The sequence below is a fragment of the Hetaerina americana genome, unplaced genomic scaffold (genome assembly GCF_022747635.1).
Source record: "Hetaerina americana unplaced genomic scaffold, ioHetAmer1.1.p SCAF_10, whole genome shotgun sequence".
Lineage (NCBI taxonomy): Eukaryota > Metazoa > Arthropoda > Insecta > Odonata > Calopterygidae > Hetaerina > Hetaerina americana.
This window is the reverse complement of record NW_027286070.1, coordinates 11552540-11566555: the sequence shown is the minus strand read 5'-3', so window position 1 is coordinate 11566555 and position 14016 is coordinate 11552540. Positions and strand designations below refer to the sequence as shown.

The following is a 14016-nucleotide window of genomic DNA, read 5'->3' as shown; positions in this document are numbered from 1 at the left end:
AATAAAACGGACAAACAGACTTGAGAATGCGGAAAGGGTTATTTAATGAGGAATAGGCAAAGCAGACGCCACGGATGTTGCGGACAGTCCGTGGAGAGTGAACAATAAAACATTCATTTTCGGAGAGTGTGAGGAAAAGGAGGTTCAGTGTGAGGCTGTGGACTCGAGCAACGGTCAAAGGATACGGACTTTTAAAGGTGAATGAAGGGCCATGAGGCCCTTATGAGGAGATTAAAGAACTGTCAAGTCTTCGAAAGTTTCGCCTATTACAGTTTTTTGAAGGATTTCAAAGAGCCCAAGTCGCCTCATGCAACATCGTTCGGCAATAATGCCTTTTTATCTCCCATAGATAATAACATTGAAAAGAAATCATGAGGAAAAGTAACGGTTGAACAAGGACAAACAATGATCTCTTGAAGAAGGAGTGAGTTCTTCTTCCACTGGTGCCCAATTTCCAACAATTTTATTTAACTGCTGTAATAAATTATCTTAATGCTTAGTGAAGAAAGTCTAAAATGATTCCATATCAGCTTAAATATATTAAAGGTCATGTGACAATTCAAATTTTAAAAAAATCATTTTATCGGGGTTTAAGCCGAAATTTTCTGGCTCAATCCACTGTATGATGCGTCCACCAAATGGTGAAATTTAATCTTCAGGGAGAAAAGGTATGCCTTGCTGGAAGATCAATTCATAATCCAAAAAAACCATAACTAAACACTTTTTCAAATTCTTTTTTAATTGCCACCTCGACAACAATCTTAATTTGTACCTAAAAAAATTTCTACGTGATCCATATTTTCGTGACGCAATTAATCATTTACATAAGTATTTCGCAGAAAATAAACGAAAACTACTCTATTTCAGAGTACAAAAGGTTTATAATGGTATATAACATTTTAGAACGAACGCCATCTACAGGTATGACCATCCCCTGTGTTCGACGTCCTAAGAACCGCTTTACATAGGTTTTCGTCACATGGGGTTTTATTCTGTGAATATACACAATGAGAAAATTAATTAAATTCACGTATTACACATAGAGATGAGGCAAAATTTCAGTCGGATAAACTCGCACATTAATATGCTACAAACAGGACATATCAGAATATGTACCTCCTAACTTAAAAATCTCTAAAATAAATATCAATAAAAGTTAATTGTCACCATTGCCGCAACTGCGAATAAGCTATGTATCTTTGAAGTCATTTCAACAATTTTTGCTTTAATTCACCAGGTGAATACGCATTAAGGTGATAAATAAGTGATAATGTTTGACAAATGAATTGTAAAACCTTTTTTTGGAATTCTATGCCCACGAAGTGATTAGCTTAGGCTACGAAAAAACAGACGGGAATAAAAGATATCTAAGAGATAAAATAATAGCATTGCCAAAAATATTTTCAAATAAAAATTATCAATTCATTGCTAACCTCGAACTGACAAATATTTTATGGATTTATATTGATTAATACGATGTTTTTCCAATAGAAATCAACTCTAAAAGATTGACTGTGATTGTCCATTATTTTTAAAAATAAACCCTACAATTTCACAGAAAATACTATAAATTCACTCATTGAAACTCATTCATTCATTGAAACAAAACTCAAGAGTCATGAAAAAAGTGTGCCAAGTTACGTAGGATAAAAATGCCATGGCATAAGTTCCATTTATGAAGTATGGGGCACTACTAGAGCATTGAAATGACGCTTTATTTCCTCTATCATTAAACCTTTTCCGAATATTTCTATGATCACCATATCGCAAGTTGGGGAAAATTACCCCAGTATGCATCAAGTGGTTCGGGATACCATAAAAAAATTGCTGTTTCGGAAACCCTGATTCGTTCTGGCATCAACTACGGAAAAACATAAACCCTGATTACACTTTACAGTGTTTAACTCACATTCGTATGTATATTCTACACATTGTTTTCACTTCTTGTCGTAGTAAACATGCATATTCACGCTCATAAAATAGACCCACATTTTTATACAGAAATCTTGATTTTCGGAGGAATATAGAGAGGAGGAATTGAATTTTTTAATAGTTATTAACTTGTATCGATTATTGGCACCAATAAAACATAGCACTCCAACTATGTCCATTATTAAAATATTTTAAAAATTTACACTTAACTTCATTCGCTGATTACTAGACAGGTCCCGTTCAGGAAAAAGCAAATTAATTCGCGCCACGTCTCGCAGAGAACGCTACGGGTGCAAAATCAACTCAAGAGGCATCTTCCACTCTCGCATAATCCACAACGGCAAGAAGGGGGAGGAGAAAAAACTGAACCGCGAATACTTTATGGCGTTCCGCTCACCTGCGTCGTGGGGGTTGAAAGGCGGAAGAATGGTCGGGAGTTGGACGAGGGCGGGGAGGGGGGATGTGGGAGCGGAGAAAACAACTTGAGATCGTCACCTCGTCCCAGCGAAGGGATTATCCATCTTCGGCCTCGGGTGACTCGGTTCGACCCCCTTCCGAGACGGTACTTACCCTCGATGCCACCCCTCCCCTTCTCCGCGCCTCTTCCAACTCTTGTGGTCCCCAAGCCTGGTTTCACGCGAAGTGTCTGATTCGAGCGAGTGGAACGCGACAGGCACGGGTAGGGAATGATGGGAGATGGAAACCCGGCCTAAGACCACGGCACCTAAACACGCCAGATGAGAACGCCGGTTGAATCCCTCTTCCTTCTTCCCACGCGCCGCGATGACTGCTCCCCTCCCGCCGCGTGCCTCTCTTCTTGAAGGAAAAGGAGGTCCGTCTCCATCGTTAATGGGTGCCGGGTTCGTAACTAGCGCAGTTACTTACTCTCTCGCGACGGGGGTGTTGAAACGAGCGAACGAGGGAGGTGGATGGGTACCAACAACCCGCACGGGAAAAGGGTGAGGAAATGTTGAGCGAGGGACGGTGAGAGGGGGAGGATGTGGTTGCAGAGGAGAGCGCCCCTGAGCTGCGATTCTCAGCACTTTGCACCTAACGGAGTAAGAGGACGAGATAGAAGGATGCCTCGCAGAGGTGAAGTGAATAGGACATTTGCGAGGGGATATTTCACCGATCACAACAGTTCTTCACAGTCAGCGAGAAACATTATGATAATAACAAATGGGACAATAGAACAATTCCACCACAATTTCAACAATTACTTCCCAAATCCAGCATGCCCACCACAGCGTTGAATGAATAAATAATAATGAATTTAAGATTTTTACTTCTTCCAAGAAATAATCTTGTAATAAAAAAATTTCTCGAACGTTCAAGAACAATTAAAGCGAGTTTATAATGTTAAGCATGACTAAGGTAATATTCCCCACGATATTTTCAACTTCAATCAACTCAGGCTTCAATGAGATAGATAACCTAGTTTTACTGACCAACTATTTCTAATCAAACTTTACTAAGCCGTCATAAATGGCCAATAAATATGAGATAGGTAATTTTTCTGGGAGAGGTTTAACTTAGGCAAGACGAGAGTAATTGCTACAAGAAAATAAACAGCAATGTGAGGTTTTAGTAATTAGAAATTTCTGAACCACAACTTTTGGCAAATTGACAAGTCTCTCCAATTTTATTATATTTAAATTCAGAGTCTCCATGGAAAAACGAAATAGCCAAGGCTGTAAGCTTAATTTAGATGCGACTTCAAAATAAAATGATTATTTTGAAATCTCATCTCTTCTCCAAGAGAAATATCAAGTTTACGGCCTTGGCTATTTCGTTTTTCCAATGTTTCGCGGACATAGGTACGCTCGTTTACGCTATAGAGTCTAATTTAAAAAAATCGGTTTTTGAACTATATAAGCCATAATGCTCATACGTTTAGGAACGTCAATATTTTTTATTTATCCGAATTTACAAAATTTTAAATCTATTTACCGTACAAAATAAAAAAATTAATTTAACTATATACATACCTCTTGATTTGTATCAGATAACAACAATATGGACGCCATTCTTAATCTAAGATGAACACATATCAACGCATAATAAATCCACCAAAAGAAGACCATATGCAACGGGAAAACCAGAAATTAATTCGTCATCGTCAAAAGTGACTAAAAAGAGAATTGGTTTATCTCTCCACTTGACCTTCCTATAAATACAATGTCACCTATTATATCACCTCTCCGTACTCATATTTTCTTTGCTTTCAATCCTTTCAGTGATTGTTTCATGTATCACATTTGAATATATCATATGTAGTATATTCAGTATTCCCTCCCACTTATTTCGCCTTTCGCAGTTGTCTTAATTTTTTATCCGTATGCCATAGAGATGAAAAATACTCATCTTATCCTTAGGAGTAATTCCTATACTGTGTTTCTTGACCCATTCTTCAACTTCCTTTGTAAAACATAAAACCTATCCATTTGCATTGATTTACGTTACATAAAATCACTACCTATTCTTCACTTGAATAGCACATATCGAGTCAAACATTTAAAATGTGACATTATCAATAAGTTCATGCCCCATTACAAGTAACTGTTATCTTATTCGTAGTGGAATAAGTACTCTCTTGAAAATAGCCCCAAAAAATTAAATAACCTTAAAGGATAGTTCTAATGAGCTAGTTCTGTGAAAGTTCAGTTTAAGCAAATGATGAAAACCGATCGTACAAATACCAGTTTCAACAAACTGGAAAAACTTTGATTTTTCTTTTTCTATCTCTGTTCTTGAAGATGGGCTTTGTTCCAGATAAGGTATGCTAAACCTGTATCAGCTTGTTCGAGTGTTCATATAGTTATTTTGAAGATGGTACGCCTTTCTAAGGAAACTGAAGAAGAGTGTGTGTATCGATGGGAAAAGTTTAGTCGTAATTTTTCCTCTATGACTAGTAATGCTTTATAGGATCTCAACAGTATTCATTGAGGACATTTAGCAACGGATAGAAACTTTTCTCCAATTATCTTCCTTCATGATCAAAAATAAAATTGGCATCTCAAAATGTGAAATGAATAAAATACCCATTAATATTAATGATGAGATCAAAAACTTTCTCCCAAACAAAAAGCACACCTATTAATAAAAAACGGTGACAGAGCACAGAAATGAGTTCCCGAGGTCTGAGTAAGAGGAATTGATAGTACTGCCGCAAGGTATTTCTCCAAGACGGAGAAAGGTAGTGACAAACATTAAAAGTTCGTAAGACTCAGACTTACAGCAGCGCCAGGGAAACTTTGGAAAATACGTTTTCTCCGGGTGGAGAGAAAAAGCAGCCGGAAGGTGGCATAAAACTTCCGACAAAGGACAATTTAAAAGAAGAAGGCCAAAGGCTATGAATTACTAGGGTCCCTTGTAACATGAAACTCAAAAAGAACAAGCTCTCTTTTTTTCGTTTTTGATAGATTTACGGTTTTATATAATAGAGACATTTATAGGTCAAATAATGTTCTTTGGGCAATAAAAAACACCGCCCGGCGTTTTTGAGCAGTTGGACGACTATTAAAAGAAAGGTGGTAGGCTATTAGCAGAAAAAACAGAAGCCCCAAACGCACAATAAAAAGAACCCATACAACGTTATTTCATCATTGTAATCATACACGTATACAGTGGACTGCCAGTTACTTATTTGATAAAAAATGTGTTTATGACACTATAGAAGCAGAATTATTTAATCATCTACAAAACATTGCCTCGTATGTAAACAAATTCAGTTTTACCACGGCTACAAAAAAATTAAGGGGGGCATGATGATACGAGTATTTTATTCTTTCAGTATTAATGGGCTTTATTATAAATATTACCACGGTTAAGTCCACAAACAAAGTGGAATAAAATATTCCTTCGATCATTCTTCCCCGATTGATAAATTACTGATTAGAACATTGTCTGGATTGGAGGTAAATGAGGTTACAATACTGATTGTATTTCATAACGATACTTGTGCTTGTTTCTCACTGGCACCGAAAAATAGATTCCTGGAAAAATTCAAGGGCGTCGATAATATGCCCATTACAAAATTATGTCGGAGAGCGTTCCGCAAGCATTGGAGAGAGACTCAAAGATTACAACCAAATTAAGAAAGCTTAATTATTTTAATATTTGCGAGAAAAGGCGAAGAGATCGAAATGAAGTAAGGTCGGAGCTCACACCGTAACTCAGCGACGTATGACCCTCAAACACGTGGGGATTATAGACCACTTGCTACAGGGGAAAAATCTTCACCGGAGGCTATAAAACCTTTTCACAATGCAATTTCGTAGGTACTCATTGCGATACTAAAACCTCCCGGCGGGAAAGCAACCGTTTCGCGGCCATATCACATCCGCAGGGTAGAATCTAATTTAACCACGGGTCGTTAAGGGAGTCCCCGGGACAAGCCGTTGCGAACAGCCGCCGGAAAATCTTCTTTTGAGCGAGCGTCACTGATTTACAGCAACCTCAGTCGCTCCGCGAGAGAGACGAAACGACCACGGCGGCGCCCGGGTGATGCATCTCCCAGATGCCCATTTCTTGAAATTGTTACCCACGGGAGCGTCAGAGGGTCAAAGACAACCGATATCCCCACCCCCTTTATGTACGGCGCTTAGGAAGATCGTTCCGACATGATTAGGTAAATCGTCTCCTCAATTTCCAAATAAATTCTTCATGGTATGAAGAAATGTGAATTTATTGTACGAGGGTCATCCGGAAAGTAGTACCCGTTCGTGAAATAAAGACACAAAAGTAAATATTAAAAAACATAAAAAATTTTATTTGAAAGAGGATACTTTAAACTACTTCTCAACATAATCTCCAAGCAAATTAAGGCATTTGTCATAACGTGTGACAAGTTTCTGTATTCCTGCTGCATAGTCCTTCGCCGCCAGCTCATTGAGATACGCGAGGGACCCATCTTGCACAAATTTTTGCATAATGCAGATGGTGTTTAACAATTTCATGAACAATTGTTCGAGAAACATTGGGAAAATGCTCACAGATGTCATCAATTGTGACGCGCCGATCGTTCCTCACGAATTCGTCAACTGAGCTCACCAGTTGGTCTGTAATGACAGACGGTCTCTCCGAACGCTCATCGTCGTGTGTGTTCCCCCTCCCCATGTTGAAGTTGCGACACCACCGCCGAACAGACGACTCGTCCATTACATTGTCTCCATGCACCTCCTTTAATTGGCGATGAATATCACATGGGCGAACGTTTCTTGCATTGAGGAATTTAATCACTGCCCTCACTTCACAACTGGCGGCGTTCTCAATTTTTTTAAACATTGTAAACAATCACAGAAACAACACAGGCAATGCTAGCGTCACGCAACTTGGCTCAGAGAAGGCAGACAAGCCACTGAAGCTATCTGACCTCGTCCTTAAAGTAATTAAAATTTTAAAAAATATTCCAAAATTCGTGAATGAAAATAATTTTGGCGAAGTTTAAGTTCAAAAACTTGATTTTTATTAAAGCCCAATTCGTATTTCATCATTCAGACACCATTAGGGAGGAATTTTGAGCTGGTGGAACCTTGAGTGGATATTGTTTAATGACAAACTCGTTGAAGAACTCAAATCTTTTAGATGAGGACAAATCCAAAAACCTTTGGAAAATACCTAATTTGCATGTTTTATTCCTTTAAAGAATAAAAATCTCTAGTATATAATCAAAAAAAGGGACTTCGTGGAACAAATTATATGAATCACAAGAAATGTATATATGTACTTATTTTAAGTTTAATGAGGTGTAACTAGTTGAAAATGCCAACATTTTCACGTTTCCATGCTCACTTATTTATAATAAATAAATAGTCATGCTTATTATTTTATAACGTCAAATAAAAAGATTTGACAAATTGAAAGAACTGCGGTAGATACCGAGACAGTAACTTGAACGGTGTCATATACTAATGTTCAATAAAATGCATCAACTTGGCAGTGAAAATATATTTATATTTTATAATAAAATATAGTCTGATACATCAAGGGGAATGATTTTTACAGTTTGAAATCGATGCACTATACAATTTTTCGAGTCATGTATGGATGAAACTTAAACTTCTTTTGGTTTGGTTGGCAAAGGTTTATTCCACTCAATATTAAAAATAGAGGCTGATTGAGTTATTGTTACTATACATTCTTCCATTTCTAATTTTTTCTTCGTCTTCATTGAGAATTTAATCTTCATATTTGTTACTTAACCTTTCGCAAAATTAATCCTACGAATCTGTATGCTGAATCCTCGGCCATAAATAAAAATGCTATTACGTTAAGTATCACATTACATTTAAGGATTACTGATTATGACATAAAACATTCACTAAAACTGTAATGAAAAATCCAATAAAAATGGATGGTATGCAACTTTTGGATTCAGGGATTTGTTGTTATACGTCTAAATGTGCTCTTGTCTTGTGCTGGAGCTATTTTAACGTTATTTTTAAAGGTAGATATTTTTGCAGTGGAATTATCTTGCAAAATTAGTTAAAAATCACGGATAATAATCAATCAACAAATAACAATACATTTTTCATAATAAGGGAAAACCTTGGGTGCCTATCAAAATGTTTGTACTAATTTATCATTAGAATTTGTTTTTATGTTAACGATTCTTCGAAAACAATTTATCTAAACAATGCCAAATTTTTCATTTAGCAATTTTTAAGACTAGAAATAAGATTTTGACCAAAGTCAACGGAATCCAATTGAGCTTTAAAGGGGGTCATATTATTATTTATTATGGGTTTATATTTATTTTTAATCAATTTTTTTGGTCAATATATCAACAATTGGAATATTTATCATCACTGGTTTTCAAATACCAGCATTAGTTTCATGTACTTCTCCAACTTTTCGAACGGTTCATTTCACACTATCTAATAATTGCTTCGCTTCGATTCTATTCTGTACCTCATCCGTGGCCGTCCTTCAAGGTCTTCTCCGTCCATCATTATTTCGACCGCTGTCTATGAAAGCAAAGGGACTGGGCGTCCTAGTCTCCATAACCTCAGAGAATTATCTTCTAGACAGTGAAAGGAATAATAGCATAATGAAGTATTTTTTACTTCCAGACTTTAGTTTTTAGTTGATAATGAAATTATTTTCGAGATAGAATACCTTCTAGAATAGGCTGCTACAAATTATTTTCTTCTATCTTCGTTTGCTGTTCTGATTCCCTTTGCCATACAGCAAACCTTTTCCACTCTAACTTGATGCCACATTTTATATCTATGTTGCCGTTTCCTTCTCTGACAAAGACAAAAAATACGTACTTTGTTTGTCTTTAGGTAGTAACTCTTCCACAAATCTCATTTCACGAGCGCCTACCTCAGACCTCTTTCTCTCCACCACAACGGCTAAATCATCAAAAAAATTACACAATATTTTTTTATTCCGGTGGATACGTACTCCTGAAGCAATCTCTTTTTATTTCATTTACTAATTTCTAGAGGCAGTCAAGAGTTAATAGCGAAGAATTTTACGCACGTTTCTTTCATTTCGAATGAATTATCATAACCTTTCAATCTAACGCACAACTGTTTAATCCTTCATTTTTACCTCCGGCGCATTATTTTTCAATTAACTGCCGTTCATTTTTTTCTTTTCGCCAATTAAACACGATAACCAAAAACACAATCGGCTTCAAGCTACTCGGGTGAGGGGCGCCTCTAGAACTCATAACGGATATTCAAAACTTCGACCAAAAATTCAACTTATATCAAATCCCAATGAGGTTACGAATGTATCTATTCCTCGTGTCCCATCTAGCATAACCAGAAACAATGATGCGTATTGGTGAATTTAATTGATTCTACGGAAATTTACTTTCACAAAAATGTCGGAGCATGAAATTCTCGTATGCCACGGTAAACATTATAAACTATTTCACGATACAATACAATAAATTAAAAAATGACTTTGTGCCCATTGGAATTCTATTACTGCTTCGAATAATAGACTTAAATCAATAGGTAGCTATCAGAATATATTTGTAGATTGCAAAGTAAAGTTTCAGATATGAATGTGCATCTAGGTTTCAATCAACCACGTTCATCTTACCCGGAATCTAATATCTCAATATAAATAAAACTATAACGGATGCATATTCAGCCCTATATGATAGTAACATACAAAAAGTGAACTGATCAGAATAACCCCCTAAAGAGAAGACTTGTCACCTCCTACTTTTGTCATTGCATGGACCGAGCACGTAGGCATATAGGAACGAGTAGGTGCGTTTATAGGCACACGTATTCTGAAAAGAATCCGCAATCCACACATCTACCACTTATAATGTAAAATATATATTTTGGGTTTGATTTCCCTTTGTCTTCGAAGGATTCATTCGTAATTTGGCTACCAGTAAGAAAAAGACTTTTTAACAGCAACAGCCTTGAGGAGAGACCTCGGCTCTCCTGTAAATTTTTAAGCTTTCTCCTATTTAATTCCTTATGTTCCCGATTAAAATGTAGAATATTGACCGAGCATCATTCCGAGTAAATTTAACATTTAACTATACATTGGTAGGTTGGGATCAAAATTGGAAGAAGAGCTATCATACTTCATTTGAAATGCTTCTGCAATTTGCTCAAAAATTTTAGCTCTGACTCTGAGCCCATTTTACTCACAGTGAGACATATTGCGAAATAAGAGTATACTGCACCAGCACTCTTTATTTTTTAGCGGAAACAGTTACCCATACTGCTGGAAAAATCAGAAGGCCTGAGTTGGGTATTCTGACATTTTCTGAAGCGGAGGTTTGATATTGACCAAGGGAATTTAGGTCGAACCATATTCTGAAGCTGCTTCCTTAGGTTCAACAGGGAATTTATACTTCGTTACGGAGTCCATCATTTACTTAGCATAAACCTATTTCCATCCTCTTTCACCCTAAGTACCTTATTATAACCCGGTTCTTTATTCTAATAGTTATAAAAATTCAGATAGTAATCATAAAAAAATTTGCCCTACTTAGAATATGTCTAGCGCATAATGAAGACGACAGGTAAGTTAAATTTCTTCTACCATATTATTTAGAATTCAATCTGCTGCTTAGGTATTATGTTCACTATCCAACGCTGCAAATTCAAGAAATAGAGCCACTCGTGAACACTTACCATCGAAAGAAGCCGCGGGTTGATCCAGGTCTTGACGCTGTCATCGATGTTGTAGCGCTGTTGTGATGAGTTGGCTAGGCGATGGGAGTTGGTGGGCTGCACGCAGTTGGGGGCTAGAGTGGGATCCATGACGACACCGGAAGCCAATGCATACGGTGAGCTCATCCTGAAATTCGAGGCAGAGAAAGAAACAAATAAAATTAGGTTAAAGCCGAGAGAGTAGATTGATCAGTAGTTGATATCAGGATCCCTGCCTCAAATAACGAATATGCTCCGGGACTCCCTTGCTACACATCCCGGGGACTTCATTGCCTGGATGCCAAAACTTGTGGACAATTGGAAGTGACACGGAAAGTAAAGCCCGCTATATTATGAATTAATGAATGTCACATCGTAGAAAATATCTAGTAGGATGTAAAAAATCTTCACATAAATAACAGGCTCTAAAAATAATATGAGAGAACGCATACAGACATTTACAACATTGGCAAATAGCGGACGCCATTTAAACATGCTAAAACAAAATAACGAACATCAAATGAAGTACTTAGTCGAGTAATTGAGAAAGAACGTTTAATAACGGGTACCAATAGGAAAAAACTAGATGAAGCGGAAAAAGAAAAAATCATGCATTTTTAAGGAAAAAGAGCGGTTTAAAGTAAACACTAATAACAAAGTAGAAATTTTCCCATTAAAATTCACCCATACTGTAATTTTTCGGTTGCCAGGGGTCCGTTCCTCATAGATATCAAATTCGCACGCCATGTAAACAAGGAATTGCAAATGTTGCACCAACTAAATACCATCAACAGAGGCCATGCGCAAATTAAAGGAACGTCACTTTGAGAAACGGTAAGATCCACCCCCACCGATTGAAACAACATTCTGGTGGATTGGTGTGCTCTTGTTCGCCTAAATCAAACTTTTTTCTCTGGTAATGCTATTACAAAAGATATATGCCTACTCTAAACTTCGAATCTCAGTTGGAAATTGGGAAATGGCGAAATTACGTTTAGAATTTCACTCCGCAATCTGCCAACATTGACTTGACAATCAACACGATAATGAAGCAACTAGAATTGGACACTTACGGTCAAAATGAGAAATTATTGCAGAGTATATTTCACACTTGCCGGGCATCATCATTAACGGTGAACATTTTGAGGGTTTATGCACGGGATAGAGTTACGTGCACAGACTTAATCTGACGGAAAAAGAACCGATCCTTTGCATACTGGGTGCACACCTGTCACGTAACGGGTTTTATAGGAATAAACCTGAAGTCATTGTCTAAGTGATGACTGGAAAGGGAATTGGATCACAAAATACTATCATTTGGCGCAGTGAATCTTTAAAAAGGTCATTCATTTCTAAATTAAATCTATAATTTTATTAAGATCAAAGTCTAGATTTTGGTAGAGTGCAAATTAGTTCTTTCTGATAACGTTGTGAAGAAATTAATGTTCATAATCTATTCAATCTTTCATTTGTTTTCAAGTACATAAATTTGAATGGGTAAACACTACGCCCACTCTTGTGCATAAACAAATATAGGCAAAACAATGTTGTAAAAATTAAAAAATACGAGAAAAGACGATGATTATGAAGGGTAATTACTCATGAATAAACATCATACGTACCAGTATCAGTACATGAATATTCAAGCTATAAATATGTAGGAAATTTAATAGCCACCGAACAAAAGCATAAATTCTCTCGCGCCTCAAGAGAATTCCGTTTCATAAAGTCAACCTCATATTCCCTGGTGGCTTCGAGAAAAATTTACGACTCGCGAAGAATGCAAGGGTCAACATTTTCCTTTTATTTACACAACTCTCGCAATCTCAACTTCTAGGTAGGAAACGGCGAGATATCTCATTTTGTTGGGTCACAAATCAGAAAATACCGTACATTCGCTGTAATTAACTTTAGATACTCTTGGTATTTTGCAGTCTTTCAAATGGGACATCTCCCATTTTCAAGGCCTTGTGAGCTAATTTTCGGTAAATGATGGAATTGAAAAAAAACAGCACGCATTCATACGAAATTACTACAGGAAGGGGAAACAATCCACCGATGCAAGGTATATCTTTGGAAAGAGGAGGAACATTAAAGACTTTCACGACTCATCAGAGAAAAGGCCCTTTAAACGACGAATTAAATTGTCATCAGATAAACACAAAAATTAAATTCCGTAATTTCCCATAGCACTGGAAACACAGAGCCGGTGAAAAAATGGAAAATCCACGTTGAATGTCACTGGTATTTGTGATCAGGTTTCGGCCATACTTGGCCAAGTGTGAACATACGAATACCGACTAAGAGTCAAACGCCATTAAGAAGACGGCCGCTAACCAGGCAGGCACGTATTACTCGCGAAGGGGCAGAATGGATGCCTCAAGTCCACTTTCTTCGGCTCAATGAACCTCGACTAGAGGTAGTTAATTAAAGACCAGGGAAAGAGAGAGCCATGCATTTGTTAATTACGGTTTGTAAAAAATGTAGGACGCGAAGTGATGAAAATTCTCACGTCACTTCTCCCATTACGGAATAACTCTTATAACGGTACACCTCCTTGAAAAGTATTTTTCAAAGGAATGAGTGTGGTTTTCACAACCGACTGGGACCAATCAATACCTCGACAACATCATAACACGGCTGCAAAGCATCCGTAATTAATTTCCGGCAACCGAAAGGCGATGAAAAGCAACCACGGGGAAATCAACCAAAGAGTCGAAGGGACAATAAATTACTACGTCCTTTCGGGACTGGCTCTAAATAACACGTCTCTCAATGGATGGATCCAATATCGGGAGAGCCGGGTGGAAGGAAAAATAAAATAGGAAGGCGAACAAAACCAAAAACGCACACGCGTAAAAGGATAGCCCCTCATAATGAACATGAGGTCAAAGTTGAAAGTTTGTTCCCGATGGAGGTAGGAGGAGGGGAATAATAAGGACAGGGA

At 37.3% G+C, this 14016-nt stretch overlaps 1 protein-coding gene across 1 annotated transcript in view; it reads right to left on the bottom strand.

The window, feature by feature from the left end:
• LOC139700246 (uncharacterized) overlaps nucleotides 1–11180 on the bottom strand; it is a 110867-nt gene extending 99687 nt beyond the window's left edge. Inside the window, exon 1 of the mRNA XM_071598868.1 lies at nucleotides 11052–11180. Within this exon, the coding sequence (XP_071454969.1) occupies nucleotides 11052–11180 (129 nt within the window). The remainder of the gene's footprint in view (nucleotides 1–11051) is intronic.
• Nucleotides 11181–14016: the final 2836 nt, after the last annotated feature.